Below are 17250 nucleotides of genomic sequence, written 5' to 3'. Positions count from 1 at the left end.
GGCAAATAAAAGTACCAAAAAATAAATCTACAAAAGAACAGATGTTAAAAATGTACTTCATCATCCCACCTCTGCCCGCTGGTGCATAAACTGCAGTTCTAGAGGACAGAGTGTCAGGAGCTGGGGTGGATGTGCTGGGACCAGTAGATGGGGTGTGAATCCCAGACCGACTGTTCTCAGAGCCAGTGACCAGAGGCCAGATGTTACTGTAGAGGGACCAGGAGTCGGAGGCTGGAGCAGGTGGGATCAGCACTGTGACGTTTTAGAAGCCACCATCTTCCTCCACAGTGTCCTCCATGTCATACTTATCCTGCAGTGTCTGACCAGTCTGCTGTAACAGCTACTGAGCATCAGTGAGCTCTCCTGAAACAATAGACACTAAACAAGGCTCGATAAATTCCACAAAGGTAAGAGATGTCGGACAGAGTTTAATTCCCACTGTGTTCACTAAACTAAATCATAACTCGTATGGAAAACAGGCCTTTTCCAGGGGTTAAGAAATGTACAGCTTTTCTTCAACAGAAGGATTAAGCCCTAAAGGTTCAGTGTGTAAGATTTAGATGAAAGTTATCTATTGGCAGAAATTGAACATATAAATGACCCTAGTTGTATTTTCACGAGTGTGTTCCATCCAAATTATACAAATTGTTGTTTTCTTTACCCGAGAATGGGCCCTTTGTATTTAAATATTTTATAGTTACATCAGGAGAGGATCCTTTCTAGGAGGCTTCCATGTTTTTTACAGTAGCTGAAACTGGACAATCTAAACACCTTTTGAGTTTTTATGACAATTGAAGTCTGCCACAGATTCTCTTTCATCTTTGGAAGGGGAGGGTGAGGTGAGGGGTTTTCAGCTGCAACATGAAACTTCAACACTAGATTTCACTAAATTCTGCACACTGACACTTTAAATGTTAATTGTAACTATTCTTATGGTAAATGTAATGTTGGACGGGTTGGGCATGTGTCTTCTACAGTAGTGCCCTATAGTCTTATGGTGTAGAAAGAAGTTTATATTGGTGCAAAATAGAATAGAAAATGGAGTTTGGATACATAGATAGTTAGACAGACAGACAGACAGACAGAAAGAGAGATAGAGAGAGCCTTCACAGAAAGTGGACCTTCCTATATTCCCTGGTCTTTGCTGCCCTCCAGTGGATGTTGTCAGTATAAGCTCGTGTAAAATGCTTAAAACCTGGTAAGAATCTCTCTTACTGTATGGAGGACCATACATGACATAAGTATAAATAAATAAATAAATAAATGTAGAAATAAATACAGAAATAAATAAATAAATAAATAAATAAAAAAGGAAATAAATTAATTAATACAGAAATAAATAAATAAATACGTTACTAACAACAGAAATAAATAAATAAATGTCTTAAATATATTTGCACATTTATTTATTCCCTGATTTATATTTTTCACGTTTTCAATCACCTTATGCTAATGAGAAAGGCGGGCCTAACCGCAGTCTCATGCAGGATTGGTCACAGGAGTGTAATGATCCAGCCTTTCAATGCTGACTGGTGTCCAGTAGCTGTTTGCAGTGTTGTGCCAGTTCACGTCTCGTGTTCTCCTGAGCACAGGGAGCGAGCAGAGAGGAGGAGGAAGCAGAAACTCCTGCTCGGAAAGAAACAAGCCTGCAGCTTCTGCTCTGCCCATGAAGCAGCTGATCTCTGAGCAGATGTGACCAGAGACTGTTTTACAAAGTCACTGAGCGGCTGCATCGAGGTGACGAGCTCAAGTCTCAGTTTTTGTCTCTGTGCGAGTGTGTGGCACTGAGGGGTGCGGAGCCCGGGTGCCTGTGTGTGCGTGTGTGTATAGCTCAGTTGACCAATCCTGCTCGAGACTGAGTTTGGGACCGCCTACCTCATTTACATATGGACAATTAATTGTTGAAAAATAAAAATGTTGCAAAAAAAAATGTGGAAATAGATAAAGAAATAAATGAATACATGTGGACATAAATACAGAAGTAAATTAATCAATGTGTTAAACTTATTCCCACAATTATTTCAACTTTTATGTATTTCAACATTTATTTAATTCCACATTTAATTGTCTCATATGTAAATGAGGTAGGAGGTCCCAAACTCAGTCTCGAGCAGGATTGGTCAACTGAGCTATACACACACGCACACACAGGCCCCGTGGCTCCGCACCCCTCAGTGCCACACACTTGCACAGAGACAAAAACTGAGACTTGAGCTCGTCACCTCGATGCAGCCGCTCAGTGACTTTGTAAAACAGTGAAAACACAGAGTTTCTCTGGTCACATCTGCTCAGAGATCAGCTGCTTCATGCGCAGAGCAGAAGCTGCAGGTGGTTTGTACCGAGCTGGAGTTTCTGCTTCCTCCTCCTCTCTGCGCTCTCCTTGTGCTCAGGAGAACACGAGACGTGGCGCTCACAGTCAGGATTACTGACACCTTAATCATCCCAATAAAAAATAACCTGAACTAACCCTCTGAACTTGAACTAGTTCATTTTAAGTGTGAACCGGCTCAACACTGCAAACAGCTACTGGACACCAGTCAGCATTGAAAGGCTGGATCATTACACTCCTGTGACCAATCCTGCATGAGACTGCAGTTAGGCCCGCCTTTCTCATTAGCATATGGTGATTGAAAACGTGAAAAATATAAATCAGGGAATAAATAAATGTGCAAATATATTTAAGACATTTATTTATTTATTTCTGTTGTTAGTAACGTATTTATTTATTTCTGTATTAATTAATTTATTTCCTTTTTTATTTATTCATTTATTTATTTATTTCTGTATTTATTTCTACATGTATTTATTTATTTATTTATACTTATGTCATGTATGGTCCTCCATATTACTGAGCTTCAATGTAACAACACAACAGACGTTTACAAAGAAACAGACGCTCACACAGTCGCAGTAAATACATGAAAATGAAAAAATTATGTCAGAAGTGGGATTCGAACCTACGCCTCCAGAGGAGACTGCGACCTGAACGCAGCGCCTTAGACCGCTCGGCCATCCTGACTGTAAGAAATGACAGGTCGTACAAAGCGTCGAAATTAACCGGAACTATATATTTAACAGGAAATGACGAAGAACTCTTTCATCGGTGCCCTGATTGGTCAAAGTTGGAAATTTTAGTCGGACGGTCCGCACGTCCAACATTGTCGAACTTGTCTGTCCAGATACTGCACTTTGAAAATCCACATGTCGATTAAATCTGACACAGGACAAAACACATGTTTGCGCAAAAGAGGGAACATTCATACAACAAAGTGGGACAATGAGGAAGGAGGGAAAGTATATTTCTAAATGTGTGAACAGATTGTTTACTAGAGAATTGAGTTTGGGTCTTTTTTGCAGAGGCAGAAATATTTTTAAGATAAAGCAGTGCTTCTGGTTTGGACTTGAATTGTGAGTATTTTCACTTTCAGATTAATTGATGGGAATGTTTCCTACATCATCAAGAGGTCAATACATTCAGTTTTTTTCCAAGACAGAAGGGGAATCTAGAAAAAACTAATACAAGAGATTTTCCCATGTTCTATTTTGACTTTGTAAACATCTAACACCTCAGAATCAATTCAGGACTCCACTCTTATATTTCAATGATGCCTTCTCCTTGGCTTTTCTCTATTTGCCCTCTGTTTGTGACTTTGTAATGACATTAAGCAAAGGAAAGACGACTTGTTGTCCATTAGTTGTCCTGCACCACAGAGTTTGTGTCCAGCTGCTGTGGGTCGACTGGACGATCCTCCAGACAGAGCAGCTTCTGTCTGATAAATCTTAACAAGCAATCGGCTAAATTGGAGTCACAAGTTGTGCAGAGCTGTGTGTGGAGACTCCCAGGCTGCGGGGTGTTGTGTGGGCTCAGCTGGGAACATAATTCAAGTCAAATCCTGATCTGAGCAGCAGCGTCTGGGGAAGTATGAGCGGATTCTGAGGCAACATGGAGAGCTGGCCCTGTTTTCTGCTTCTGTGCCCACTAAGTTTAATGCTGGTCTCTGGAGAGGAGACGAAAAATGATGATGACATCGACCTTGCCAGCTTCCTGAGAGCTATCTACCCTGGGCCGCTGGTGAGAGACGAGCCGTTCATTATCAACCCACACTTTGAGATAAACTCCCCCAAGGAGCCGGGACGCCTCAAGGTCCTCTCAATCCCGGAGCAGACCAAGGACGAGCCAAGCGGTCAGGACACAGATGGGGCTCCTGGACCTGTAGTGTTAACCAAAGATGGACAGATTAAGGGGGTTACAGTGGATAAGGCCCATATATTCTATGGGGTACCATATGCAGACCCCCCTGTTGGGGCTTACCGCTGGAAGCCCCCCAGACCTGTGACTTCTTGGCCGGGGGTTTATGATGCCTCCTCTCCGAGGCCTGCATGCATGCAGGCCTGCAGCGGACCTATCGCTGCGGAGTGTCCTCATAAAGTAAGGAACAACACAACTTCTCACTTATTTGCATGATGATGTTTAAATTCAGGAAGACATAACTTGTTTGCATTGTTGGCATTGTAGTGAGAGCAACAGTAAAATAGGTTTCACCGGCATTAAAGATGACAGCTGCGCTAACAGACAAAAGAACAACAGATGAATTTTGGTTATATCATGTGTCTCATAGTCGAAGATACTTAGGAGACATCAATGTAGTTAATAATGGAAAGAACTATACCAATACCAATAATTCTGACTTGTGGACTTATAACAACAGCTTCAATGAAAGTAAAAATGTTGCTCTGGTTTGCTCCAACATTGTCTCACATACAAACTCTGCAGGGCCGTAGACAAAAGACATCAAGGCCTCAAGACCAAAAATATTTCTCTAAATTGCAGATTTTTGTTTTATTTTCTTTCCTGACATGAATGAACAACATTGCTGTGTAGAAATGTATTATCTTTTATTTTGTGTTTGTAGACAAAAATGTAAATATGCTTAGACTTAAATACCGTCATCGTAATCTACCGTGACTTGGCTTTCACTGTGAAATGTAACTTCACTCAGGCTGCAGTGACTTGACTTGCAACTGTAGCCCAGTTTTATGAGATGTACCACAGTACCACAGGTGACCAGTAGGACAATAAAATTCACTCACATATCATTCAAATATAATTATGAGCAGCAGTGTATACAAATAAGAAGCCTCATATAGTTGTAATTTAAAGCCAGATAGAGAGCTAGCTAGATAAATTGGGAATGTGGACAGCCTCAATATGTTCAACTTGGTTTAAGAACCTGCAAAACCATGTTTCTCTAAGTCAAAGATATCTTTCTCAAAAAACATAAATAAAGCTCACCCATTGACATAATAACCAAATGATATTTGTGGCCTGTCAGGATAACAAGTTACAGCTCGAGCTGTGGAGTAAAATATGAATATGAATTCCAATGAGCCTGAATAACCTGTGTAATCTCCGGTCTCAAAGGTCAGCGAGGACTGTCTCTACCTCAACATCTTCGTGCCTCTGGATGTGAACTTCCCCTCCCCACTGCAGAGCCCACTGCCCGTCATGGTGTGGATCCACGGCGGCGACTTCATCGCTGGCTCCGCCTCCAAGCCGCTGTATGACGGACGCTTCATCAGTAACTTTACCCACACTATAGTTGTAGGCATGGAGTACCGGCTGGGTAAGAACATTTATTCCAGTGTAGTAACCCGGTTATTCATGTAGTCGAGAGAGAGAGAGTGTGTGTGTGTGTGTGTGTGTGACAGGATAATTCGTGCCTGCCATTATTTTCAATGTGCCAGCCTAATAAAGGGAACGGTAATTTGGAACTGGGAGGAAATCAGTGACTTGCTGCAGTTAATTATACGCTGCTGATCATGTGAACTGATGCATTATTGAAGGGGCCTTTGGATTCCTCGTGTCGGGCAAGGACCCTCACACCTCAGCCGCAGGGAATTATGGGATCTTGGACCAGCAGGCAGCTTTCCTCTGGGTCCAGCGGAACATTGCGGTGTTTGGTGGTGATCCCAGCAAGGCAAGCGGGCGGGCAGACACACACACACACACACACACACACACACACACACACACACACACACACACACACACACACACACACACACACACACACACACACACACACACACACACACACACACACACACACACACACACACACACACACACACACACACACACACACACACACACACACTAGTTCTAGTTTCTAGTTTTGTTCTTAGTGAAAATGTTTAAATATGGAAAAACAACCCTACTTAAAATTCAAGAAAAAAAACAAAGACCATAGTTAGTTCGACAACTACTATTTTCGATAAATCATTATTATTTTTTCATCATTATTATTTTTTTTCTTCCCCAATATACAAGTAAATAGCATATTACCCAAACTATTATTAACTCAATACCCCATAATGAAGAAGTGGGAAAATCATTTTAGTGTATTTTTTGGGGGGGGGGAAAGACTGATATATTGATAATTTCAAGTGCAATGACAAAGTGTCATTGCACTTGAAATTTAACTCTAGTACCTCACTTTTCTCTAGATTAACTTCTAGATGTTTCTACACCTTCAGTGGTGTCAACATACGTGATCTGATATCAAAGCAAAGAGCACGCAATGAGGTTGAACACCCTGTAGTAACCTATCAATGCAAGTAACAGGCCCAAAGACAACTAGACTCATTATCATTCCCCATCTAATTTCAATCTGTTATTATAAACTATGACAAACAAGTTGGATCAATACTTTCCAGTTGGGTGCAGTCCACTGTTGTCCACTCGGTAGGGTATTCCTGGGTAGGAATGTTGGCTCCTCTTGTTGCTGAAGTGTAAAGTCGTCCATCGTGGCCGTTTACGGCTTCTGTGTTGTGGTGTTTGTCAGGTGACGATATTTGGAGAGAGTGCAGGCGCCCAGTCCGTGAGTCTCCACCTGATGACCCCGAGCAGCAAGCCTCTGTTTAAACAAGCTGTGCTGCAGAGTCTGCCCTTCTCCATCCCTCTGAAGACCAGGTGAGGACCTCTGAGCTGAGGGCTGACACCGGCCACTGGTGTGTTACTGATCCATCACTGCCTCAGGATAGAAGAATATTATACAAATTAATTATTTACTTTGTTTACTACAATTCAGACCTAAGCTACATCCACACCAATAGTTTGAAAACACAACAGCTCTGCTTTGGAAACACCTGGTGTCCACCCTACTAGAGCAGCTAAAACAGAGAAGTTTTGAAACGCTGTTGACCCTGTTTTAGTTTAAAAACTCCAGGGCTGCTGTTTTGTCTGGAAGAACAAAAACTGTGACAACCACATGTTGGTCATGATGTTGCCTTTGCTGATTGGTCAGGCTCATTTCACATGACCCCCTTCTGTGGAAAAAAACAATCAGCATCAGCCTTGGCCACCGGTGTAGAACGCAACATGAATAGTTGAAATGTTTGGGTGATTCTCTTTGCAAACAGATGTTTATGTTGAACTCTGAACTTAACAATGATTCAACTGTTTACATGTGTAGGAGATCAGCTATTACTACACCTGAGTACACCAGCACACACATACCCAGTGCACGAGTGGTTGTGGATGTGCGAAAACTTCAGTCTAAGTGTGTTGTTGTGTTTTCTGTGTCCCTCTCTAAGACATGATGCCCTGAGGCTGGGAAGGGACTTTTCTAAACAGACCAACTGCTCTGTGAGCGACTTCGTCTGCCTGCTCTCTCTCAGTCCACAGACCGTCCTCGACGCCCAGATGAAAACAAGTAGGATGCCCCACACACCCGCCCACGCCCCCCCGGAATTTAGGGCTGCCTGCATAGTTACATAAGAAGACAGGGGTGTAGCATGTATATCTGTGAAAGATGATGAAAGATATTATTTAATCCTGAACTGTGGCATATTGGAAAAGGAAATTGTGAAAACAAAGGTGCATCGAGACCCTGAAAGGAGCAATTAGACACAATTTTCCTGCTTCACGGAACAATATGACTGTAATATATCAGCAGGGTTGACAGGTTTATTGGTCAGTATCACTGACTCTGTTATTGCTTCGTCAGCCGCGGTTTTCTGCTTGTGTGAACATACTTTCAGGCCCAAAACACTGGAAGGAAAAGAAGCATTTCAGCTCTACTGATTAAAGAAAAGCAAAAAAAGAAAGTTCTATATAACAGGATTCAAGTTTAACTCTAAATCTCTGTTCCGAATGTTCAAAATCACTGCTCTAAAATCAGACTGTATTATTAACTGATTTGTTTGATTTTGGATGTCAGCTTCTAAGATCGTGAACCCGTTCAGGTTCCTGGAGGTTTTCGAGACGTGGGGCCCTCACATCGATGGGGAATTGATAAAGGAACAGACCATCACAGCGTTCCAGAAGGGCCACTGGCAGAAAGAGAAGCCTCTGCTGCTGGGTAAGAACCAGTGAGCGTAACCGACCAAACCACTTTGACGCTCCCTGCAATGCAGTGATGGAATAACTGATTTAGTGAAGTATTGTACAATTTCAATGCACTTAATCTTCATTTCCATTTTCTGCTGCTTTTTACTTATACTCATACATTTCCCAGTAAAACATTATATTTTTGAAGGCATTACCGACATAAATATACCAAGCAGATTCAGATTTATATGCTCAACCTCCTGGATCCAAGATCTTGAAATCTCAACAAAAGGAAAAGAAAGTTTCTTTCACAATCTTTTCAAAATCCTGATACTTGAAACTAAGGTGCTGATGAATTTCTTCATTTTTGAGACCTCTACTTAAGTATAACTTAACAAGATGCTCCATATTCCTCATTTTGATGCAGGCAACAGGCTGATCTCCTGATATCCCAACTCTAAAATTATGCATAGCATTATATTATGACTTTCATCTCGACATAATGTTTTTATTTCCCTCAAGTGGCCCAAATACTTGTTGCACATATACTAGTCTTTTTACAAAAATATGTGAAAGCTAAAGTCATAGTCACAGTGAAGCACTTGTGTTATTTCTATTCTTACCTCACAAAAGATCGGAACACACTGCTCAGATGGAAATCTTGTTTAATCTAATTAGCTCTTGTTCAGATTCAGACTGAGGTGTTCTCAATATACAGCAGAACTCTGAATTTACACAGTTGCAATTCCTGGCTGTGTGATCTGCATCTAGAAGAGAAGTAATAGTTGCTCCTCTCTGTCCTAAAAGGACTTAATCTCATCCTCGTGTCTGATTCAACACAAATTTCCATGAACATCAGTTCACTCTAGCATCACTGTGGCCGGAAAATCACCTCCGGCCAGTGAAGCCAAATTCCCTCTGGTTCTCATTAAAACCCAATTTGAAGTGGAAATTCCCAAGATCCAAAGCTGAAGGAGCGAGATCAGTAACATGTGATGTCTTGGAAACTAAGCAGCCCATTACATCAAGATGAAAGCTGCTGTAAAGACAGATTTTCAAACTTCAGGACAATCAGGGCTGTGTAAATGGGGGACAGGAAGTCTTCATGGGTATTCTTGCTTTTTGCACTGACACTGTTTTCATCCCTGCAGGTACGACCTCAGAAGAGGGGGTGATCTTTGTGTATGGCGTCTTCAATAAGCCGGTCTCAGCAGTGGAGGCCACTGTGTACATAACTGCCATCTTTAAACAACACACTCTGAAGGTCCTGCACAAGTACCTGCCTCTGTTCAGTGTAGCCGACCGCAGGGGCATGCTGGCTCAGGTAAGAGGATGAGCTCAGTTCACATTGATCTGGAACAGCATAACATCAACTGCAGGTGCAGTCAAGAAAATATGTCAGTCATTGCACAGGGGAAAATTTGAACATTTCTGCAGAGATAATTATTATTATATATTATTATTATAACATCATGATCATGTAGAATTAACACCTTCTTAGATCTCATGTGTGTAAGGCAACGAATGATCCTCTGACTTTTTCTCCAGAGCCAACATTAGGTTTACATTTATGGTTTGAGTGAAATCTCTCAACAACTCTCAGATGGATTGAGTTGAAATTCAGCACACACATCTCAGGATAAACTGAGATTCAGCAAAATCATCAGGTCAAATTGGCTTAGCACTAAAGTTAGCTGGCAATCAGGATTAGGGTTATTCCTGATAAAAAAATTTTTTTTGAATGCTTTCCATATTCTGAGGAAAGATGGAATTTTAAATTGTTTAGGAGCTGAAATGCCAAAGTTTCCTTTTGTAAAGTGGAAGTATTGTTATTTTTCATGGATCAGTTCATAGACAGATACTATATTCAGGTACTTCTAATCAGATGACATGACACTGAGAATTAGAATTAACACACTATCTGTGTTTAAAAATATTGAGTCATTTTCTTTGGTAGTTTTTGTGTAAAAAGGAAAAAAACTCCCAGAGTGAAAAAGTGAAAACTCAGACACATTCAACCCGACCCACCCAAACACACGCATGCATGGATAACTACTCATTCTTTTGCTGTCGGTTGTGTGACAAGGACCCAGCTGCGCTCTCTCCAGCGCCACCACATCTAGGGAGCCTGATGGGTAATTAGGCAACTGTTTTCTTTTGCTAATGTGATTCGTTAATTGGGGGAAAAAAAGCAACATTTGAGGCAGCTTAAGGAACGACTTGTGAATGTGTGGAAGCTCCTGAACAGTTTGAGAGCCACCAGCTCAGTGCATTCCCTTTCATCAATATCACTTCTCATCCCTTGCCTACAGAGGGAGCTATGATTCCAGTTTGTCTGGCTATTGTAGACCACATATTTTCATCCATCATCTGGATAGGTGATTAATGTGGACCACCTGGAGTCACAGAGTTAGTCTGCTTGAGATGCAGCCTGACTGCTCCCACTAAGAAGCCACTTGTCTCTCATGAACGTCTACAGTGATAGGAAGGATGGGCCGAGGAGTCACAGATGAAGTAAAGGATAGAGAAGGCCGGCAGAGGACAAAACGCTGCCTGTGTCACATGGCAACAAATTAGTCTAAATGAGGCCAGCGCCATTCTTAGTATAATGTGATACAATTTAAAAGAACCACAAAAATACCGAAATCACTTTACAGTACAAGTAGCTTTCACTCTTCTATATACAGTGTCTTTTCTGTCATGCAACATTTATACACTGTCAGCACAGCCGTCAGGGGCCATTTAGGGTTCAGTATCTGGCCCGAGGACACTTCAGCATGCACACTTAAAGAGCTGGAGGTTGAGCTACCGACCTTCAGTTAGTGGACGAACCTCTCTACCTCCTATGTCACAGCCCAATGGGTCTAATGACTTTCAGTAATGGGAAATCTGCAAAGTGACAACGCAATCATCTGACATTGGATTTCTAATGGATTCAAACTAAAACATTGAAATAAAGTAAATTCTTATTTATGTAAAACATAAATGTTATAAAAAAGTTAAAAAGAAAAAAAGAAAAACAATTCTGACAGAAAGATTTTATGAGAGCATGGAGACTGTTCACATTTACACTGTTGCACACTACTTTTGCATTTCTCTTCAATTTGTTCGTTAGCAATTTGTCTATCTATCCATCCTTTTTTTATCGATATGATGTCATGGCTACATATCATTGCGGTGGCATGGCTCATGATGACACTGAAGGAGACCGCTTTCTTCCAGCATTTCAAATGCAAAGTGCAAAGTGGCAGCCTCAGGGAGCTGCAGGGGGTCAGGAGGTGACACTCGCAGACATATTTAGCATTCAGTAACAGTTCACGGTGCAGTAGGTAGATGGTGAAGTCACAACTGTAGACCCCGCTATCCGCACACACGCTCGCTTGCACACACTCACACATGGACACACGGACACACACACACACCTCCTACATCTCTTCATAAAGGGCACTCCTCCAGAGGACTAGGGGGGTCAGCATAAATGTCAAGCAGACGTCATAGAGGTAGCTGATGTGAAAAGCTCAGTGTTAGTGTGAGCGCGGCTCCATGAGACGTCTCTCTATTAAATGTCAAACAGAATCAAAAATACCTCTTTCAAATAAAAGCACAAGGACAAATGAGAATGATGATCTAAGCTTCTCTTTGAATGGCAAGTTGAAATGATATATTCCTGAAGAGACTGGTACTCTGTCGCAGAGAGCAGCGAATAAATTAATCTCTAAAAGCTGTGTCTAGACCTGTTGGAGATATGGTGGTAATTGCAGTTTAACAAGAGGTCATACATATGTACGGTTCAAAGGGTACGCTGCTCATGGGATATGTGGTTCCACCCTGTTTGCCAGGGTAGTAGCAATGTTGTTCTTTGCAGAAAAAACTATTCCAAATAGAGCACAAGAGTGTGGTTCCGGAAGTAATAACATTGAAACCATCCAATATCAACTTACCAGAAGCTACGAGATCGTGAAACCATTTGCAAAGGTTTATGGGACACACAGTCCCTTTACTCTTAAAACAGTTAGGTACAAAATCTTGTACCTTTGCCTTTTTTCAAGTTTCCAATATGTTTTACTGTGTTATTAAAAGCGTTTTATGGTCAAGATTCATTTCGTGGGGAATTCCAGGCTTTAACCTCTTTTATGAAAACCTCAATGGAGAAAAGAAATGGGACATTTACGCTCGGAGTCATTCGAAAAGTGGTCAGTCACTATAATGCTCAACAAAACCTGTAATACTTTAATTCTAACATTCCGAGAAAATTCTGCGTTTATTTTCTAAGGTGATGCAATGATAACCAGGAATAGACATAAGACGAGAGGTCATTCTGAAGAATGTAACCAACATGCTTTCGCCTCAGCGTATTTGAGTTCGCACCAACATAAACCAGCATAAACATATTTATTGTTGACCTTTTTAACCTATGTAATGTATGTACTCTTGAAGACAAATCCGCCTTGGCACTAAAAGGCACTGCGGGGGTAGAGATCCAGTGGGTCATTCATTGTAGAGTTACCCCTGGCATGTTAGTGTGGTCCAGTGAACATAATTGTCTGTGTGCACAAGTAGAAAATCACCCACGGTTCTCGCCTTTGTTTCTTACTGGTTGGTTGAGGTGACGGCTCGTGCTGGAGCTGAAGAGGAGAGAATCAACCTCCTGTGAAGCTCAATGCTGACACATGACGAGGTGCAGGAGGTGACATGATGCATGACATCAGTGCTGCACGCTTTTCTACAGAGAGCAAAGGAAATAGAGGGAAAAAAAAGATATCCAGATGAAAATAACTTAATTCCTACATGTGCTTGTATCCACTTGGATGTGTGTTTGCGTGCTTCATGAATTTTAGGGCTCTACTTAAAGAATCTAAGCACATTGTCTCGAGAACATGGCCAATCGGGCCTGTCCAAATTGAGTTTTTACTAGTTAAATAGCAGAATAAAAAGGCCTCCGTACCATGTGCATGGCTGAAAAGGGTTGGACTTAGTCTCTTAATTAATCATGGGTGTGTGTTGGAAGAGTGCCATCTCCCATTCCCTTTACAAGCCAGGGGTACTTGCACCTTTTGCGCACTGCTGATGCGATAGTGGATTTGTCAGGTAGTTAAGAGAGAGCACTTTTCTGCAGAGGAAACAGATCTGCTTGTGAGCTTTCACGTCTCCCGTGAGTAGACCATCTGTGTGAGTAATAAGCAGCACTCACTGTGCACCCACCTCTGTAAGTACATGCTCCCATCTCGGTAATGTGGCTTTAAAATGAAATGAGGCGGAATATACTGAGATATTGACTTCAAAACTTTTTTTTTGTTGGTCAAAAGAAGCATTTTAGTGCCTCAATAAAGTAATGCATCAACAATGAACCTGACCACACCTCATTTTCAGAATAATGCAACTATGGGCACAGTAACATTCCTAATAGAAGTGGGCGCTGTACTATGTCTGTCAGTATGAAACTAAATACGACACTTCAGTGCAATGCTTTGTGTCATTTTGCATTAGCGCTGTTTAGGTAGGCTACAGTTAGGGATGCAAACATTTTTGCATGTGCCAATTTTAAAGCGACAAATGTATGTGGAAAAATAAGAAGTGTACTAAGTGTGTGTGTGTTTGTGAGTGCATGCGTGTCCATCAGCTTCCTACAGTCAGCCTGTTTGTGTTCAGGTGTCAGATGTGTGGGTGCAGGTTGTGTATTGCTGAAAAAGACAAACTGGTTTCCAGGTAACAGCCTATCTTCCTTTTCTTTTTGCTTCCTTTTAGCCAAGAGATAGCAATAGATCTTGTTTTTGTAGCTTTGGCCCCAGCCCATCTCATAATATGAAAAGCACATGCCATGTAGATGCCATACTCATTAGGTTTCTTTCTTTTCTCTTCGGCCAAGACAGTAAAACAAGAAGCTTCAACATTGCTGAACAAGTCTTAAACTTGCAAAGCAGCTTGTTTTTTACTTTATTGCCCAGGTATGTCCACAAAATGTCTGACTGCCACACAGTTTATTTCTCTACTCAGACATGGTAAACAGTAAATCCAACATTTGAACATGGCTTAAAATCCCAGATTGGGGCGGTCCTTTCTGAGCATTATAACACACAATATTAACATTAGCATGCTTACATACCCATGGAGGCAATGGTAATAAGCAGATTTACCAGGTATTAATGTTAATAAAGATCACAAATGTAGTTAAACATTTTAACATTGTAACATTTGCTTAGTAGCCATGTTAGCAGGGAGCACAACATTCTGACCGAAAACTCACTGCCATTTTTTAATCGAGTTGAAGGAATGAATTGAACTCAATGAAGTAACTGCTCTTCACGATCTAGCAGCTCCTTAGTAACACTCGCTATTGTTCTGAAGTAAACAGGGACACCGATGAAAATGTAAATAAATGGACCAGAAACCGAAAGACATTTAACACCAACATACAAACTCTATCGTGGTGTAATTACAGCGCAACTCACACACCGACACACACCTATGAATGCTTGGCCCCATGCGCAGGTTACGTGCGTAGGATGCATGTGTACGTGCGGCGTATCTTCGACACAGAAGCATGAATTGGGCTTAATGGTGGTGTTATAGCAAAGGTCATAGGATCATCAATACTGTAGTCAACAGTGTTGTAAGTGTTGTAAATGGTGAAAGTCTGGTTTAAGTCACTTTGGATGAAAGCATCTACCAAATGAGTAAAATGGAATGTAATAAATGTCTGTACAAAGAGCTGTTGAAATATTTCCTTCAAGGTTAAAAATGTCAACCTGAATGGGAAAAGTCAGGGGACGTCAGAGCTATTAGAGGTCATCTTCTTGGGAGCACAAGTGTCAGGGAGAGCGGTGAACTCCTTGGCTAACTGACTGACTGACTGACCCTAGTCACCCATTAAAGAAAAGAACTCTTGAAAAATCCAGTCTGACTTTCTCTATATTTTCTGTCAACAGATCGTTACCGACTATGTGTTCCTGTGTCCATCCAGGAGGTCGGCAAGGGCCGGCATAGCAATGGGCAGTGAGGTGTGGATGTATGTGTTCGACCACGTAGCGTCAGACCATCGCATTTGGTCAGGTCTGACTTTCTGCTACCAGCATGCCTGCCACGGTGCCGAGCTGCCCTTCCTCTTTGACTCAGCCCCAGTAACCAACTTCACCATGCTGCCGGCAGAGAAGCTGCTGTCCAATCGGATGCTATGCTATTGGGGCGCCTTCGCCCACACAGGTGACCCGTCCTCGAGAGCTCGACAGACAACTTTCTGCCGGGAGCAGCGCCTGCCCGTTTGGCCGCGCTATTCCGACACCAGCGGCTGGCTGGCCATGAACCTGACAGTGCGTTCACATGCACAAGTGGGAACCAGGAACCATATGTGTGACTTCTGGGACCAACTGGGCATCTACTAGTGTGAAGCAAGGCTGGGCTGCTGCTGTCAGCTGAACTAACATCAAGATATGCTTTTCTCTTTGTCCCTGAGGATATGAATTCAGCCAGAAAATCTTGCAAAAGCTTGCTCATTACAAAAGAAAAGATGCATTTGTCAGTATGAAGTGAACATCTAGAAATCACTTCTACGCAGCAATTGTTTTAATAAAAATTCAGCTTTTAGAAAAACTGAGTGCTATTGTGTTTTTCTAGCAAGAATTGGGCTATACCAGAAGGAATAGAAGAAGCTCCACCATTTTCCCTTTCTGATTGAACATAAGTACATTTCAAAATAAATGCACATGGATTCAGTGGGAAACTGTTTGTAGATGCAGAAAGCATACGTCCAGTGTATATACAGAAGATTAGTTCACACCAGTTAAAAATGGGTCTGTGACTCTTTATCATAAGCCCAGACAAGAGAACTAGGGAAAAGACGATATAAAGATAATTTTCAGAAAGAAACCATGAACACACAAACTGTCAGTGTGAGCTTTGGGAAGTGACCCAAAAAATGAGACCACAAATGCAAAAGATAAGATAAGGAGTGCCGACATTACAATCTTTGTGAACGTCGTTACTCCTTTGCATCTAGAAAAGAACAAGAATATTCTGAGTATTAAGTTCTAACCACTGATCTACACAGCACAGATGCACATATAACTAAAAACATGTAGTTTGAAAATAAATAGCACTTTCTACCAAATGTTTCTTTCTCTTTCCAGGTAGCCACCACTTCAGTCTTTCACTGAGAACATGCTTGGTACTAAACTGTATTTGAAGGTCCATGGTTAAATGGTACACACAAGTACTTCAAAATCACAGTTGTACCATTACCTTCCATACCATCTCCAGGGCCATGGTAATTAATGCAGTACATCCAGCCTTAGAATTATCGTCATGGCATTGGATAAAGAGACTGTGGTAATAGACTGTGTAAGAAATTTGCTGTTTGTTACAGCTGGCCCTTTTGGGGCACTCCAGCTTAAGAATGGTTTTCCATTCAATGTAACCCAAGGAAAAGAAATGGCAAAACTTTTCAATGCGGAAGAAAAGCAGCTACAATTGCACTGCTCTTGAGTCATGTCCCATCTTGAAGGGTTACTGATTCTGAAGAGAAGATGTCTGTGCCTTTGATGCCGTCGGCTCCAGTTTCAGGACAGCGTACCCTGGGTGGCTGGTTTGTTTTCTTTAGGTTTTCCACTGAGGATGTCTGAGGTGGGTACTATGCTGTTAATTTGATATTTCAATAACCACAAAGAAATCAAATAAATGCCTGTGCAGGAGAAATTTCACACTAGATACCAATCATTTAACAATGATGACAATGATTCCCATTGACCTGAAAAGCTTAACTGGCTCAGGTCATGAGCCTCCTGAGTCCAGAGATGCTTGGAGGTCATCAGGAGCGGCTTCTCTTCCACTTGACACAAAGGCCACTGTGAATTATCCTGTTTCTTCTGACATGCGTTTAAAATACAAATGCACACATACGCACACGTTCAATTATTGGCTGTTTA

At 41.7% G+C, this 17250-nt stretch overlaps 1 protein-coding gene and 1 non-coding gene across 2 annotated transcripts; one reads left to right on the top strand and one right to left on the bottom strand.

The window, feature by feature from the left end:
* Positions 1–2936: 2936 nt before the first annotated feature.
* Positions 2937–3019, bottom strand: trnal-cag (transfer RNA leucine (anticodon CAG)). The gene has a single exon. It is a non-coding gene; the product is annotated as a tRNA-Leu (tRNA).
* Positions 3020–3738: 719 nt separating this feature from the next.
* On the top strand, positions 3739–15875 carry LOC133011462 (cAMP-regulated D2 protein). The gene is made up of 8 exons (XM_061079194.1): positions 3739–4429; positions 5423–5624; positions 5845–5978; positions 6846–6973; positions 7597–7715; positions 8223–8363; positions 9484–9656; positions 15259–15875. Exons 1-8 carry the CDS (start codon positions 3944–3946, stop codon positions 15709–15711), a joined length of 1836 nt encoding a protein of 611 aa, XP_060935177.1. The 5' UTR covers positions 3739–3943; the 3' UTR covers positions 15712–15875.
* The last annotated feature ends 1375 nt before the right edge of the window (positions 15876–17250 follow it).

The sequence above is a fragment of the Limanda limanda genome, chromosome 1 (assembly GCF_963576545.1).
Source record: "Limanda limanda chromosome 1, fLimLim1.1, whole genome shotgun sequence".
NCBI classification, from domain to species: domain Eukaryota; kingdom Metazoa; phylum Chordata; class Actinopteri; order Pleuronectiformes; family Pleuronectidae; genus Limanda; species Limanda limanda.
The sequence above is the reverse complement of the archived record's forward strand: the minus strand, read 5'-3'. Positions and strand labels throughout refer to the sequence as shown.

What these genes read in the sequence shown, in the direction of transcription:
- LOC133011462 (XM_061079194.1), top strand. Translation starts at nt 3,944, where the DNA reads ATGGAGAGCTGGCCCTGTTTTCTGCTTCTGTGCCCACTAAGTTTAATG. An exon ending in AGGCATGGAGTACCGGCTGG is followed by an intron (nt 5,625 to 5,844) that starts GTAAGAACATTT and finishes GCATTATTGAAG; the next exon opens with GGGCCTTTGGATTCCTCGTG. An exon ending in GCAGGGGCATGCTGGCTCAG is followed by an intron (nt 9,657 to 15,258) that starts GTAAGAGGATGA and finishes TTCTGTCAACAG; the next exon opens with ATCGTTACCGACTATGTGTT.